This window comes from Chiloscyllium punctatum, chromosome 24 (genome assembly GCF_047496795.1).
Source record: "Chiloscyllium punctatum isolate Juve2018m chromosome 24, sChiPun1.3, whole genome shotgun sequence".
NCBI lineage: Eukaryota > Metazoa > Chordata > Chondrichthyes > Orectolobiformes > Hemiscylliidae > Chiloscyllium > Chiloscyllium punctatum.
Window position 1 is genome coordinate 69,592,870 of NC_092762.1, and position 17,180 is coordinate 69,610,049.

At 39.2% G+C, this 17,180-nt stretch overlaps 1 protein-coding gene across 3 annotated transcripts in view; it reads right to left on the minus strand.

Moving 5' to 3' along the window:
* Nucleotides 1-17,180, minus strand: part of LOC140494676 (nuclear receptor ROR-beta-like) — an 80,722-nt gene that overhangs the window by 5,419 nt on the left and 58,123 nt on the right. For all 3 annotated transcript variants that reach the window (XM_072594136.1, XM_072594135.1, XM_072594134.1), the window contains exons 6-9: nt 16,158-16,290; nt 13,382-13,489; nt 10,906-11,016; nt 3,154-3,266 (exon numbers count right to left, since the gene is read on the minus strand). In XM_072594136.1, the coding sequence (XP_072450237.1) occupies nt 3,154-3,266; nt 10,906-11,016; nt 13,382-13,489; nt 16,158-16,290 (465 nt within the window). The remainder of the gene's footprint in view (nt 1-3,153; nt 3,267-10,905; nt 11,017-13,381; nt 13,490-16,157; nt 16,291-17,180) is intronic.

Sequence of the window (17,180 nt, forward strand, 5' to 3'; positions counted from 1 at the left end):
TCAGCATTGAGCTAACTGAATGGCAGAGCTGACTTGATGGATCCAATGTCCTCAATTTACTCCTACATCTTATGTTCTGATCAGTTTTGCATCTGTCTAATGTTATGTTTCACTGATTTCCAAAGTGGGCATGTGATAGGGTAAACTTCAGAACTTTAATAAGTGTTCATTTACTGAAAGAAGCAGCAATACCTCTGTATGGAAAAAACTGTTAAGGGCCAGGGACAAACTTATCTAGGAGTGCGATTAGCCATGCCTTGAAGAAGAGAGAGTCAAGGCGACATGAACAGAACTGTTTTAACAACTGCTTGATAAATGGCTGCCTTATGTCACAAGGACAAATGATTGCCCTACAGAAGAACTTAAGGAGTTAATCACAGGAAAGCTGCGTCTTCAAACAGACAGTCAATGCCAAATGTAACAAGGAAGCTACTTTTGAGAAGAAGGAAAGCTGCAGACTTGCAATATTTTGCATGCAAAAAATCTAAAGGATCATCAATAATGTCATACCACAAACTTGAAGGATGGAAAATTGTATGAAAATTCAACTGTAGGATTTCTTGAGAGCAGAACGTGGAGAACAACACTGCATAAGGATCGCATCCTGGACACATCCAGAGACAAACCATTGATAGGAACCGAAGCTAAAAAGCACCCTTAATTGGGTAATAGCCAACTTGAGTTGTGAGGCTTAATTTGTTTATTTGAGGGGTTTTATTTTGGTTGTTACATGCAATAAAATTTAAATCATTGTTTCAGTATTTGATTACTTGTGAGGTTTCTTAATAAGTAGCCAAATTAAAGGTTACTTGTGGTCATTTACACTTAACAGGCAGAATATCAAACAAATGTACCTGATTCTGTCTGCTTCAAATGGGCACATTAGATCAAAAATACTCCATACCATAAATGTTGTACACAAGCAGTGTATGAACAACAGATCAGAAAAATGGGCTAACTAACCACCTGATTTTTCCATTGTTGGGCTGTTTTAAAGTTCTCGAGAAAGTGAGGACTGCAGATGCTGGAGGTCAGAGTCGAGAGTGTAGTGCTAGAAAACCACAGCAGGTCAGGCAGCATCTGAGGAGCAGGAGAATCTACTCTGTTTTAACGTTTTGGTCTTATTGACACTTGTGGAATTTGGGCTGATGCAGAATCAGATGGTTTGGCTGTATGTATTTATTTTTGTCAGGAATGTGGTAGTATGTCACCTGGACACACTCCAGGGGCAGCTTGTCTCTGTCAGGCTAGAGACCTCAAATCTCTGTCTATTGTAGATATGACAAAAGGCACCAATAAAAATTTTACTTGAAAACATCAACATTTAAAAAAAACATTTTGGTGCATTGAAATTACATTTGAACCATGGGTTTTAAAATATCAAGTCAGACTTGGTTGCACCAGTTCACTGTAAATCAGTGTATATTTCAAAAGCCCTGACATCTTGTAAGTCCTATTGATTGTTTTCATGTATGATTCTTGTCAAGATACACGCACATAATCTTACTTAAAGTTTGCACCGAGGATTTCATTGTATTATGTATACTGTACTGAAATTTTAAGAATAAAATGTTACAAAGCTTGTGCTGCAAAAACTATAATGTGTACATTGTGTCTAATCTCAATTGCAATTGAAAATATCTGCTATTTTATTGTTATAGTCACCTATCCATTATTCAATTAACTATTTTATGTTTTCTTTTACTAACTAGACAAATGTTTGCAAGTTCCCCCCGCCCCACCAATGCTTGAAATAGTTTTCTCTTGTTAAATACATCACACAACTATTTTATGTTTTGTATAGAAGGAAAGCCTTTGGGTTGGATTAGACATGCAATGTTGCTTCAGTTGCTGGTTGGATTTATGATTTATTATCTTTGCTGCCAAATGAATGAATGTGACAGTAAGCAGCATGAATCAAGTTTTTTTCATATGCGTAGAGAAAAGGATGATCAAGGACCAGACATTATAGTGTAATTTAACTCCTCAAAGCAGTTTTAATGAAGGTAGGTTGACTGTGGGAGAACAACCTCTTTAATACATGGGTTGGTCACTAAATTGTTGGTCACTAATTGCCTGCCTCTCTGCACTTTTCTATTTTTAAAAGCTGCTGACCAGGCCTTGGGAATTCTAGATGGTCCAGATACCGTGACCACCATGATCACAACTTGCATTTATCAAACCAGCTCCCCAACTCAAACCACAGAGACTTTGAATACTATTCAATTCAAAGCACCAAAAAAAACCAAGAAACCTGAGAACCAAATTCTAAAGAACCAATTGCTTCCCAACTTTCACCCATCCGATCGATTTGCTTGGCTATCAGGATGGACACTCATCTGGGGAAAAAAAAGCAGGTTTTGGCATTCAACTTGGCAGGACTTGGAGGGAACCCATTTTTGGGTTTCTTGCTACCAAATTCCCCTATTCCCTATTTTCTACACGTATCAGAAACGAGTTATGCACACATAGTTTATGTAACCAATACTTTAAGAAAAGTCAGAATAATCTGTTTACAAAGAACAAATAATTTTTATTATGTCAGAGCATCCTGTGCACTAGTTCAAATATTCACATTGAGTTTTAGAAATTGACATTTTACCAACATAATGCAATAGAAACAAAGAATACCGAAGAGAATGTTCCCCAGTCCTGCAATATGCAGAGCTGCTCTGCCAGGTAAAGATTATATTTGTTAAGAGGTTTATTGTGGAATGGAAATAAAAATAGCCAAATGGTAAACTTATTCATTCATATTTCACCCAATAAAATTAAAGTCATGTAAGACAATTCTATTGTTTTTGTGCTGTCATGCTGCTTATGAGACATGTCACCTTGCATATGCGGCAAAGGACTATAGCTACATACAATAAAGCTCAAAGCCATTATTTCCAATCCTTGTGTTAAATCTATGTCCTAAAAAAGGATGCCATTCCTTGCTAGAACTCTCACACAACATTCTGATTTTGATCATTAATACCTTTTTTATTTGATGCCAATATTTCCACTCTTATGATTCTGTGACAGATACCGGAACAATGTTTTATACAAAAGTGCAATACATATACATAACTTTTGTTATTCATCCATTGTTGACTGCACCTAGTCATGCTAATTTCTGTGTCTATGACCTCCTGAAACAAATCGCTATACCTTTGATAACTTGTCATCATCCAGTTGATTTTTGTGAATGACATGCTGCAATGCCTCAAAAATCTTATCCTGTAGCTTCTTGACTTTTCTAGCTTCTGTCAACCATGGTCGATCTAAAAGAAAAAGGTGAAGTGAGACATTCCACACATACTAAAGAAACCTTCGGAAAGTCAGAGTCATAGAGATGTACAGCATGGAAATTGACCCTTTGGTCCAACCCGTCCATGCCGACCAGATATCCCAACCCAATCTAGTCCCACCTGCAAGCACCCGGCCCAAATCCCTCCAAACCCTTCCTAATCATGTACCATTCCAAATGCCTCTTAAATGTTGCAATTGTACCAGCCTCCACCACTTTTTCAGGCAGCTCATTCCATACAAATACCGCAATGTGTGAAAAAGTTGCCCCGTAAAGGTCTCTTTTATATCTTACCCCTCTCACCCTAAACCTACGCCCTCTAGTTCTGGACTCCCCCACCCCAGGGAAAAGACGTTGCCTAACTACCCTATCCATGCCCGTCATAATTTTGTAAACCTCTATAAGGTCACCCCTCAGCCTTCGACGCTCCAGGTAAAACAGCCCCAGCCTGTTCAGCCTCTCCCTATAGCTCAAATCCTCCAAACCTGGCAGCATCCTTGTAAACCTTTTCTGAACTCTTCCAAGTTTTACAACATCTTTCCGATAGGAAGGAGACCAGAATTGCACGCAATATTCCAACAGTGGCCTAACCAATGTCCTGTATGCAACATGACCTTCCAACTCCTGTACTCAATACTCTGACCAATAAAGGAAAGCATACCAAATGCCTTCTTCACTATCCTATCTACCTGAGACTCTATTTTCAAGGAGTTATGAACTTGCACACCAAGGTCTCTGTTCAGCAACACTCCCTAGGACCTTACCATTAAGTGTATAAGTCCTGCTAAGATTTGCTTTCCCAAAATGCAGCACCTCGCATTTATCTGAATTAGACTCCATCTGCCACTTCTTAGCCCATTGGCCCATCTGGTCCAGATCCTGTTGTAATCTGAGGTAACCCTCTTCACTGTCCACTACACTTCTAATTTTGGTGTCATCTGCAAACTTACTAACTATACCTCTTATGCTCGCATCCAAATCATTTATGTAAATGACAAAAAGTAGAAGATCCAGCTCCGATCCTTGTGGCACTCCACTGGTCACAGGCCTCCAGTCTGAAAAACAACCCTCCACCACCACCCTCTGTATTCTACCTTTGAGCCAGTTCTGTATCCAAATGGCTAGTTCTCCCTGTATTCCATGAGATCTAGTCTTGCTAATCAGTCTCCTGTGTGGAACATTGTCGAATGCCTTACTGAAGTCCACATAGATCACATCTACCGCTCTGCCCTCATCAATCTTCTTTGTTACTTCTTTAAAAAAACTTAATCAAGTTTATAAGACATGATTTCCCACGCACAAAGCCATGTTGACTATCCCGAATCAGTCCTTGCCTTTCCAAATACATGTACATCCTGTCCCTCAGGATTCCCTCCAACTTGCCCACCACCAACGTCTGGCTCACTGGTCTATAGTTCCCTGGCTTGTCCTTACCACCCTTCTTAAACAGTGGCACCACGTTAGCCAACCTCCAGTCTTCCGGCACCTCTCCTGTGACTATCGATGATACAAATATCTCAGCAAGAGGCCCAGCAATCACTTCTCTAGCTTCCCACAGAGTTCTCGGGTACACCTGATCAGGTCCTGGGGATTTATCCACCTTTGTTGTGGTTCTGTTTGACGAGCTGGGAATTTCTGGTGCAGACGTTTCGTCCCGTCTAGGTGACATCCTCAGTGCTTGGGAGCCTCCTGTGAAGCGCTTCTGTGATCTTTCCTCCGGCATTTGTAGTGGTTTGAATCTGCCGCTTCCGGTTGTCAGTTCCAGCTGTCCGCTGCAGTGGTCGGTATATAGGGTCCAGGTCAATGTGCTTATTGATTGAATCTATGGATGAGTGCCAAGCCTCTAGGAGTTCCCCGCTGTTCTCTGTTTGGCTTGGCTTATAATAGTAGTGTTGTCCCAGTCGAACTCATGTATTGCTTGTCCTCTGCGTGTGTGGATACTAAGGATAGCTGGTCATGTCTTTTCGTGGCTAGTTGGTGTTCATGGATGCGGATCGTTAGCTGTCTTCCTGTTTGTCCTATGTAGTGTTTTGTGCAGTCCTTGCATGGGATTTTGTACACTACATTGGTTTTGCTCATGCTGGGTATCGGGTCCTTTGTGCTAGTGAGTTGTTGTCCGAGTGTGGCCACTCAGACAACAACTCACCAGGACAAAGGACCCGATACCCAGCATGAGCAAAACCAATGTAGTGTACAAAATCCCATGCAAGGACTGCACAAAACACTACATAGGACAAACAGGAAGACAGCTAACAATCCGCATCCATGAACACCAACTAGCCACGAAAAGACATGACCAGCTATCCTTAGTATCCACACACGCAGAGGACAAGCAATACATGAGTTCGACTGGGACAACACTACTATTATAAGCCAAGCCAAACAGAGAACAGCGGGGAACTCCTAGAGGCTTGGCACTCATCCATAGATTCAATCAATAAGCACATTGACCTGGACCCTATATACCGACCACTGCAGCGGACAGCTGGAACTGACAACCGGAAGCGGCAGATTCAAACCACTACAAATGCCGGAGGAAAGATCACAGAAGCGCTTCGCAGGAGGCTCCCAAGCACTGAGGATGTCACCTAGACAGGGGACGAAATGTCTGCACCAGAAATTCCCAGCTCGGCGAACAGAAGCACAACAACAAGCACCCAAGCTATAAATCTTTGCACAAACTTTGAATTTATCCACCTTTACCCATTTCAAGACATCCAGCACTTCCTCTTCTGTAATGTGGATATTTTACAAGATTTCACCATCTATTTCCCTACAGTCTATATCTTCCATATCCTTTTCTACAGTAACTACTGATGCAAAATACTCATTTAGCATCTCCCCCATTTTCTGCGGCTCCACACAAAGGCTGCCTTGCTGATCTTTGAGGGGCCCTATTCTCTCCCTAGTTCCCTTTTGTCCTTAATGTATTTGTAAAAACTCTTTGAATTCTCATTAATTCTATTTGCCAAAGCTATCTCATGTCCCCTTTTTGCCCTGATTTCCCTCTTAAGTATAATAGGTCGGAATTTTTTGCCAGGTCAAACAAGTGATATTGGATTTTTTGCTCACTATAATGATTTTATATTGTGATGTGTACATATGTACATGTGATTTCTTTTGAAGGACTTGAGTTTTGAAGGATTATGAAAAAATAAATTTAATTTTAAGTTCTGTAAATATACCTGGATTGACTTTTTTTTCCAAAAAAGAGACAGTGAAAGGATACATTGGAACATTTATTTAAGAGATATCTGGGAAATTTCATCACTTCAACTGACTATACTGTGATTAGCTCAGTGGTTAGCACTGCTGCCTCACAACACCAGGGACCTAGGTTCGATTCAGGCCTTGGGCGACTGTCTGTGTGGAGTTTGAACATTCTCCCAGTGTCAGTATGGTTTTCCTCCAGGTGCTCTGGTTTCCTCCCACAGTCTAAAGATTTGCAGGTTAGGTAAATTGGCCATGTTAAATTGCCCATAGTGTTCAGGGATGTGAGGGCTTGGTGCATTAGTCAGGGGAAATGTAGAGTACGGTAGGGGAATGGGTCTGGGTAGGATACTCTTTGGATGTTCATTGTGGATGTGTTGGGCCAAATAGCCTGTTTCCACAGTGTAGGGATTTTGTGAAAGACATTAAATGGTTTAAAACATTACATTTAGCCGGGAGTTGTGGCTCACGCCTGTAATCCAGCTGCTGAGAGGCTGAGGATGCCGGATTACTTGAGTTGGGAGTTTTGGGCTGTTGTGGTCTGTGCTGAGGGTGACACAGTGGCTCAGTGATTAGCACTGTGCTTCACAGCGCCAGGGTCCCAGGTTCGATTCCAGCCTTGGGCAACTGTCTGTGTAGAGTTTGTATATTCTCCCTGTGTCTGCATGGGTTTCCTCCAGGTACTCCGGTTTCTTCCTACATTCCAAAGATGTGCAGGTCAGGTGAATTGGCCATGCTAAATTGTCCATAGTTGTTAGGTGCATTAGTCAGAGGGGGGGGTGGGTTACTCTTTGGATGGTCGGTGTGGACTTGTTGGGCCGAAGGGTCTATTTCCACACTGTAGAAAATCTAATCTAATTGCTTGGACTCCCTTCTCAGACATTAGCTATCCGGGATTTATGGCTATCTTGTTTGGACAATATTTTGCTTCAAAGTTTTTTTCATTTTCAGGTAGGGGAAAAGCTTTTTGACGAAAGCAGCCCAGCTTACCTATCTTCTGTTTCTAAAACATCATTGTGAATCCAGTGTGAGACTACTTTAAACAAATAGAAGACTTCTCAATGCTGTGTTTAATGAGCAAGCCGTGTCTGCCAAGACTCCAGAGACTATGGCACATGTTTAGTGACCTGTTTATTAATCAGTTTATGTGTGCCTGAACACCAATCAAAGACTAGGAAATTTTGGCCAAATTTTTTTTTTAACCACACAAAGTGAATTTCTGCAGTGAGAAGTCCATCTTTTCTCCTTTACCTGATGTATGCATGCACATGTGTTGGGTTATTTCGAGGGGTAAGCAGTTATATTATTCCTATTCCAAACTGTGCATTTGCTAACTAGGGTAATGCGAGTAGAGAAAAATAATCCACTCCTCCCATCTTGGTCATAACAACAGTTCATGCAATCAATTACTTTACAGTCAGTGGAAGGAACTATCAGGCACTGCATCTAATAATGGCCAACCCAATACCATTTCTTTTGTGCCAGTGCCCGAGAACAATTTGATTCAATGGAATTGCTGCTCATGAAGCCTCCTGCTGGTTTCTTGTTTGGCAAACTTGATAGCCACTCATCAAGATATGTATAACACAGGCAGCACACTTCAACTAATTTTTAGAAACTAAACATCATTCTGCATTAATTTATTTCTTTTACTAGCTCATAAATCTTTATGAAGTGGAATAAAGTCATTTTTAAGTTCTGATCAGTTACTTCGTCAAAGTCACGTTTAACTGATTTATCGGAGTACTTTGAAGAAGTAAATTTGCGCTGTTAATAAAAGGGAATCCAATGGATGTATTGTACTTAGACATTCCGGAAGCCGTTTGCTGAGTGCCACATCAACAGTTTTCGTGGAAAATAAAACCTCATGGTGTAAGGAATGACATATTTGTGTGGATAGAAGATTGGCTAGCTAACAGGAAACAGAGAGTAGGAATAAGGCTGTCAGGATGTCATGAGTGGTGTGGCACAGGGGTCAACGCTAGGATTTCGATCCTATACAGTTTATGTAAACGGTTTGAATAAAGAGACTGAAGATATGGTAGCTAAATTTGCTGATGACACAAAAATAGATAGGAAAGTGAGTTGTGAAGGGGATATAAAGGAGCCTACAAAGAAATATGGATAGGTTAAGTGAGTGGATGTGAAAAATTGTGAAATTGTCCATTTTTGCAGAAAGAATAAATAACGAGCATGTTTTCTAAATAGTGAGAAGTTGTAGAGCATTGTTTTGCAGAGAGATCGAGGTTTCATCGTGCATGAATCGCAAAAGGTTAAATGTGCAGGTTCATTAAGTAATCAGGAAAGCCAATAGAAGGGAATGCTTATGAAGAAAGACTAGACATGTATCCTCTGGTGTTTAGAACAGTTGTCAGTGGCTTATTTGAAAGACATTAGATCCTGAGGGGACTTGAATGAGTGAATATCAAGAGGATGTTTTCTCTTGTGGGGAAATCTAGAACTTGGAGTCATCTTTTAAAATAAGAGGTCACCCATTTAAGACAGAGATAAGGAAACATTTTCTGTCTCAGATGTTTGAGAGCGTTTGGAATACCCTTCCCCAAAGACAGTGGATGAAGAATCTTAAAAAATATCTTTAACGCAGAGATAGATAGATTCTTGATTACTAAGTGGATAAAATATTGGGGATATTCAGGAATGGAGAGTTGAGATTAAAATCAGGTCAACCATAATCTTCCTGAATGGCAGAGCAGGCTTAAGAGCCAAATTACCTACTCTTTACTCACTTTATATGTTCTGACATTAAACAAAGTCCCCACCTATCTTTGAAAATATCTCTTGAGCATTTCTAAAAGTGACAGTGCCCTAGCTAAACATCCTCCTTTCACTAACACCTCCAGAAAAGATTAACTGTTTTTATTTCAAAATCACTTGACCACTCATATCCTCCATGGCAATTTTCTTCCTATCTTCTCACTCTTATGGGTCCTCCACACTAACTAAGCTCTCTACATGAGCCCTTATACCCTTGGTGCCAAGCTATTACAATTTTTAGTTTATTCACCGTATACACTCTACAGAACCAACAATCCCTGTAGAATCAATACTAGCTGTGAAAAAAGACTTATAAAACCTAGTCACTCATTCAAACTTTATTTTTTTAAAATGCTTCTACTGCAGCCCTATATATGTACCAGCCATTCAGACCTTTAAAGTTTCAAATGGAGAAGCTACTATCCCATGGAAACCTTTACTTTGTGAAAAGTAAACATTGTGCAATCAAAAAGTAACAACTGTCAATCAAGCAATGTTTTCCCTTGGGTGCAGGTGTTTCAAAACACAAAGAGACCTCTGGGCTTTTGGCCAAACCTCACTATGTGTTCTTTCAAAACGTTCTCACGTCTACATGTTGATTCATAACACCTTAAAGGGGTGTGAGGATGACTCCTTGAAAAGTTTACCTGACACCAGAAAATCATAAGGAACTAAAAAAGAGATGCCTAATCCTGCCACTAAGCCAAGCAGTTCAGGAATACAGGGTGAGGTAGCATGACCTGCATCAATCCACACCGGCGGAAATTGAGGGGGGCTGCAAACCAGGCAAGGGATCCTAGACTCAGGTCCTGACCACTGTTTTTAAAGGTTTGCAGAGTCTCCCTGCAAGGAGGGCTGACTCCCTTAGAATGACAACTCAAGTCCTGGATTAATATCATTTTTACTGCCTGACAATTTAGAGATTCAATAATATAGCAGTCTCCTACTGTCTTTCTACATTCCATGATGTTTATATTCAGCTGTCTACTTCAAAACAATTAAAAGTGAATTCTGCTACTATTTTTCAGGAAGCATTTCAGCTCCACTGTTTAGGTGGAGATGTGTTCAAGGGAAGAATTATGGAAAAGAGACATAATCACCAGGGCAAATGTGAGGACTGCAGATATAATCACCACACTACACACACAAAGTCAGTGTACATGATTCTTAGGTGGCTCCACAGAATAGGTCATAGAGTTCTACAGCACAGTAATAGACTCTTTGGTCCAAATTGTTCATGATATCCCAATCTGTATGGAGAGACTGTTTCAGCTTCTGGACCAGAGGGTGTAATCTCAGAATAAAAGGACACTCATTTGAGATGGAGATGAGGATTCACTAGAGAGTAGTGAATCTGTAAAATTCTTTACTACAGAGGGCTGTTGAGGCTGGGTCATTAAATATATTCAAAGCTGAGGTAGACAGATTTCTAATCATTAAGGGAATCATAGGATTATGTGGATAAGTGGAATTGAAGACTATCAGGTCAATAATGATCTCATTGAATGGGATGCCAGACTTGATGGACTGAATGGCCTACTTCTGCTCCTATATTTTATGGTCTTATGATATGGTCAACAGTGCTTGTATTTTCCAGCTTACTGCTTTAAGATCTACATTTTACATACCTGGTGATAATAAGATGCCAGCTGTGAATAATGCAATCTCTTCCTCCGTCAAATGCAGGCCGCACAAGCTTTTTGCCAAGTCAAAGACAATGTTGATCAAATCATCACAACCTAAGGAGGAAGTATAAATACAACTGCAAAAATGTCTGCAAAAACAGATTACTGGTAGTGAGATAAAATTTGTCATCACCATCATCATAAAACAGCTGCAAGAATGTTACTTCTGTAATTCCTAAACTGAATGCCATAAAGTACCATTTGAGAAATGCCTTAATTTCAAAATCTTTTAGGATAGATTTACATCCTCAATTTCCACAGTCTGCAGTGGTCTCAATTTTCCATGCTTGCACCATGTGAGTTTCTTCACTAGGGGTCAAAGCTGGGAAATTGACCTTATTACTGCAATACAAAAATGGAAATTCAAATCTAAATTTTAACCACATTTCCAACTTAATACCAAAATGGCAGGTAACAGACTCTAGCTTGTAATGTGTGCACTTACTGATCTTTATCTGAGAAAGAACGTCAAACTTTGAACAGCAAAGGGCCCTTCGGCTGACGATGTTGTGCCAAATTAAACTAAACCCTTCTGCCTGCCCTTGGTCCACATTTGTTCATGCCTTGCATATTCATGTGCTTATCTAAAAGTCCCCACCATAGCTGCCCCCACCACCATCCCAGGCAGCGTGTTCCAGACGCTTATCACTCTCTGCACAAAAAACCTGCCCCTCATATCTCGTTTGAACTTTTCGCCCTTACCTTAAATGCATGCTCCCTTGTAATAGACATTTCAACTCTGAGGAAAATAATTCTGACCGTAAACCCTATCTATATATCTCATAACTTTATACACTTCTATCAAATTTCCCCTCAGCCTCCCTAACTCCAGAGAAAACAACCCGAGTTTTTTCTAGCTTCTCTTTATAGCTCATACCTTCTAATGCAGGCAATATCCTGATAAACTTCTTTTGCACCCTGTCCAAAGCCTTCACATCTTTCCTGTAATGTGGCAACCAGAATTGAATGCAATACTCTTAAATGTGGCCTAACCAAAATCTTATAAAGCAGCAACATGACGTCCTGACTCTTGTAGTCAGTTCCCTGACTAATAAAGGCAAACATGCCATATGCCTTCTTTACCACCCTGTCTACTTGTGTGACCACTTTCAGGGAGCTATGGACTTGAACTCCAGGATCCCTCTATACATAAATACTGTCAAGGTCCTGCCGTTAACTGTATATGTTTCCTTAATATTTGATCTCCCAAAGTGCAGCACCTAACACTTACCCAAAATAATCACCATATGCCATTTCTCTGCCCATATCTGCAACTGATCTAGACCCTGCTGTATCCTTTGACAATCTTCTACACTATTCACAACTTCACCAATCTTCATATCATCTGCAAACTCACTAACCCAACCGTCTATATTTTCATTTAAGTTATTTATATCCATCATAAACAGTAGAGGACCCAGTAAAGATCTCTGTGGAACACCACTAGTTATGGACTTCCAGCCAGAAAAACACCCTTCCACCACTACCTTCTATGGGTAAGCCAATTGTGAATCCATGCAGCCATGTCACCATGGATCCCATGCATCTTAATCTTCTGTATGAACCTACCATAAGGGACCTTGCTGAAAGCCTTACTAAAATCCATGTTGACAACGTCCACTGCTCTACCCTCATCCAGCACCTTTGAATTTTTCGAGGAGATGACAATCAAGTTGGTAAGACGTGATCTGCCCCGCACAACTCCATGCTGACTGTCGCTAAATAGACCATGCTTTTCCAAATGAGAATTAATTCAATTCCTAAGAATTCTTTCCAAAAACATCCCAACCACTGATGTGAAACTTGCTGCTCTATAGTTTCCTGGATTATTCCTCTTTCCCTTCATGAGCTAATGAACAACATTAATTATTCAACAGTCGTTCGGGACCTCTCTGGTAGCTAGCGAAGATACAAAGGTCTTGATCAAGGTCCCAATCTCCTTTCTTGCCTCTCTCAATAACGTGGGGTAGATACCATTGAGCTCTGGGAACTTATTCACCTTAATGCTGTTCAAGAGACCAAACACCACTTTCTTGATCTTAAAACGCCTCAGCATATTAGCATGCTCCACACCAAACTCACTATCTTCCATATCCTTCTCCTGAGTGAATCCTGATGTAAAGTACTCATTTAAGGGATTTCACCCACATCCTCTGCCTCCAAGCTCAAGTTCTCTCTTTTATCCTTGAGTGGTCCTATGTTATTTTAGTTATTCTCTTGTTTCTATAATGTATGTATAGAATGCCTTGGGATTCTCTTTAACCCTACTTGTCAAGGCCATTTCATTACCTCTCCTTGCTCTCCCAATTCCCTGTTTAAGTTCTTTAGGAAACCTAGGTGTTAATTCAGTACTGTCAGATTTTTAGATGAGTTGACTTTACTGTGATGCCTTCTTATCTGCATACTAATTAAATCTTACCCAATGATTTGAAGATCTGTGTGTCTCCATACTTTCCTTCAAAAAATATTGTATTGTTCAAAGGGTTATATGCTCGGCACATTCGAACCAATAAGACTTCTAGGCAACCTAGAATAGAAAGACAGAAAATTTCATCTCCAGTTTTACAGTTTAAGACATTTTATTTGGAACAGAAACTTCAACGTGTGGTTAGACTTCATCAATTTCAAACTGACATTTCAAAAAGAATCTTTAAAATAAGTGCACGAAACTGAGTTAAAAATTTGATAAACTTGAACATAAAAGAGCAAAATGCTACTTAGAAGTGTACCCAAGATAAATGGTTAATTAAAAAATAATGACTCAACAAATGGCGATGGCAGAAGTAGTCAATTTTGGGAGTAATTTTAAGCTAATTTGCCCACCTAGCTGAAATATTGGACTTACACTCAGCCTGATTTTACTTGCTAATGTACAGAGTAGTGCTTGGTTGGTAATGATGAGATCAACATCCTTCCAATCTTGTGAGCTTTCCATTTGATGTGTTGGTTAAAAAAACAAATCTTCCAATTTGTCTGTTTTCACAAAGGAAGAGGAATGTGGGATTAAATGATGAAGGATGCTATTAAACATCCACCATTTCGAAATCTTTAGAGGAAACTGCAGTGGGGAAGTTGACAAAATTCAATCAACAGCAGGGCTGAGACACAAGGTCATCATGAAAAGAACACAGGGGAGAATTGAGAAAGTTTTTAATAATAGCTTTATCACAAGCAGTTATTGAAACAGACACCAAATGTATTAAAAATTGGAACTGTTAGAGTATTTGAAAAGCAAGAAATAACATTTGAATAAATAGATGGTACAAGGACAATTGATGAATATGTTGAGACTTTAAGATCAATACTTTACAACTATAAACAATATGTTCATCTGCTCCAATGTTCTGGATTTGTAAACAGTTCATTCATGACCTGGCATTTACATCCACCTTTTAATAGCAAGTTTACGATATCTTTATGGTTTGTGTTTCATGTGCAATTTATTTTGTAACAAAAATAACTTGAGCTCTGACATGGAGGGTTAAATCAAATCTAACCCTGTTGCTAAATCTAACATTGTAATGGTTTCTTCAATCTGTTTGATATATTCAACCTCTGTATCTTCCATTTTAAAGTTGAATGTTAATATAGAAAGTATTATTGTTTTTAATGATGATTCATTTAAGGACATCCAGGCAATTTTCCAAAGGCAATAATACAGTCTTACAGACTAGATTATTATAACGTATCTTTGGAATGAAAGAAATTTATTATACTGGAGTAGTGTTTACTTCTGGCTGTTTTGCAACACCATGTTACAACAGAAGTTAAAGGAGTGCACAAATTCCTTTCTAGTGCCACTCCTCCCTTGGTCAAAACTTTTAAATTTAACTAGTTTGGTGATATAGTCAATTTTGTAGATTTTAAACTGTATCTTGTTTTTACATTGGAAACAATTTGGCCAAGTTTCTTTCTTCAAGAAAGAAGAATTAATTTACTACCAATCAAATTACTCAAACATGAAAATGTAATTGACAAAAAAAAACTTATACTATGCAAAGATACATACGACTATTATTCCAGCAGCCCAAACTTAACATTAGGCAAATATGAATAACTAACAAATGATGGTTGATCATCTTAAAGAGTAATCCAAATAGCAAATGTGAACAAATAGATCTCAGTCACCCCCAAAGACGCGATGGCACTTGGGGTCACCGAAACGAATTAAAATTTCACAAGGGATTACAATTCTTCACTTTTGATGTCTTGACCATGAAACTTCCTTAAAAGTGGTTTTCTCATGGGGTGCCTCAACAACTGCACATGTTCTGGTTGTCCACCTTCTTTTCCTGTGACTGCTGTCATCTGGATTTGTGAAAATTGTATTTCCGTACTTATTTATAAGCACAACTCAAGATTTTCACAAACAGCATAGTTCACCAAGCTGATACTATTTCTGTATTTCTTTGAGCTCCAATCATGCATGAAACAAATGCTGCTTGTGGGCTATCAACCCCAACTATTGCATTGGACAATTAACTTACTACCTATCTATTTATTCTATCCATGCTCCTCATGATTTTATAACCCTCTACAAGGTTATTCCTCAGCCTCCGACTCTCCAGGGAGAGCCGCCCCAGCTTATTCAGCCTCTCCCTGTAGCTCAAACTTTTCAACCCTAGCAACATCCTTGTAAATCTTTTCTGAATATTTTCTATTTATATTTCAGATTTCCAACATCTGCAGTACTTTGTTTTTAAGTATAATGATGCATTCTGTGAATAGCCCCATTATCAAAAAAAAGCATTTGTGTCTAATTTCATATTACATAGGATCGGATTATCTGTTTAGCCTGTACTTAATTTCCTTCATTATAGAATCTGTTCTCTTTCCAATCCCCTAAAAGCAGGACATCATGTTATGGTTGCTTAAAACCTGGTGCAGTGTATTTGCAGACTTATCCCTTTGTCAATCCATAGCTGAGAATACTCCAACATTCACTGTTTTGCAGGGATAGGCCAAACATAAAATCCCCCTTGGATTTAAAACAGGGCCAACAGGTGACACTACAGGGTTAGAATTCAAAGTCTGAATCAGGCTCTCAGCTTTACTGCTGCTTTGGTGCTGGTGTTTTTGCTGTGGATTTCCATTTGTCACAAGCCGATTAGAAGCATACCTGCAATGGTCTCAATGCTCAAATTTACTAAGACAATGTTTTTGCTACTTTTCTTAGAATAAGATGTGATCTGTACCTGCTTTAAGGAGTATAATCTGATCATTCTGACACAGTTCCATGAATCCACTGATTCGCTTGGCAAATTCCACTACGTACTGGATTGCATTTGTCACCTGGATTGCACACTGCTGCCACATGGCCTCACAGGACTGTTCAAACATAGAATCAAAGTCAAGGTGTTGTACAAAGACATCACCAGTCTAAACAACAGTTCTTGAACCTGACAAGTAATACAGACAGGGTAGGATCAATAGATTATTTATTTATTTATTTTTCTATAATTAATACATTCTTGTAAATGAAAGAATAATTGTTACAAACAAATAAAGCTTCTTGTGATGATTGAGGAGATATTCTCCAGCACCAAACAGAAATTCCAGGAAAATATTAGATCAAAACTTTGATTTAGTTCAATGTTAACAGAAGAGTTGCAGTGAAGCCCAATTCCCATTTTGCTTATGTGACAACCTTGAACAACATGCTCCTGATTTTAATGATCGGAGATATGAGTTTTCATGCCTGCGCTCTAATGGGTACAGTACCCAGCCAACATTTGAACAACCCCAACTGTTACAATGCAATGCTGAGGCAGAGTTTTCTCATTAGTTTAATTAATTAATTAATTTTCTAATTAATTTAATGAGAAAACTACATTAACTACTGAGAGTTAAGTTACCATCAGCAGAGTTTTCAATGACCTCATGTTTAGGGAAGGTAGGATGTAGGAGACCAGCCAGAAGTGTGTTTCAATCATCAAGACTAGGCAATTAAAGTATATAACTTAAAGACTGTGGATGGCTATCATGGATTAAAATCAGAAATATAATCTTAATGGAATTTGTATTCTTACTGTTTGGGTCTTTAAATAAATTGTCAGCCAGGTATAAAATATTTTTTCACAAGCAGAGAAGGTTGCTTCAGAGTACAAAGGAATCTTGATCACATGGGCCAATGGGCCAGAAGTGGAGTTTAATTTAGATAAATGTGAGGTGGTGCATTTTGGAAAAGCAAATCAGGGCAGGATTTATTCACTTGATGG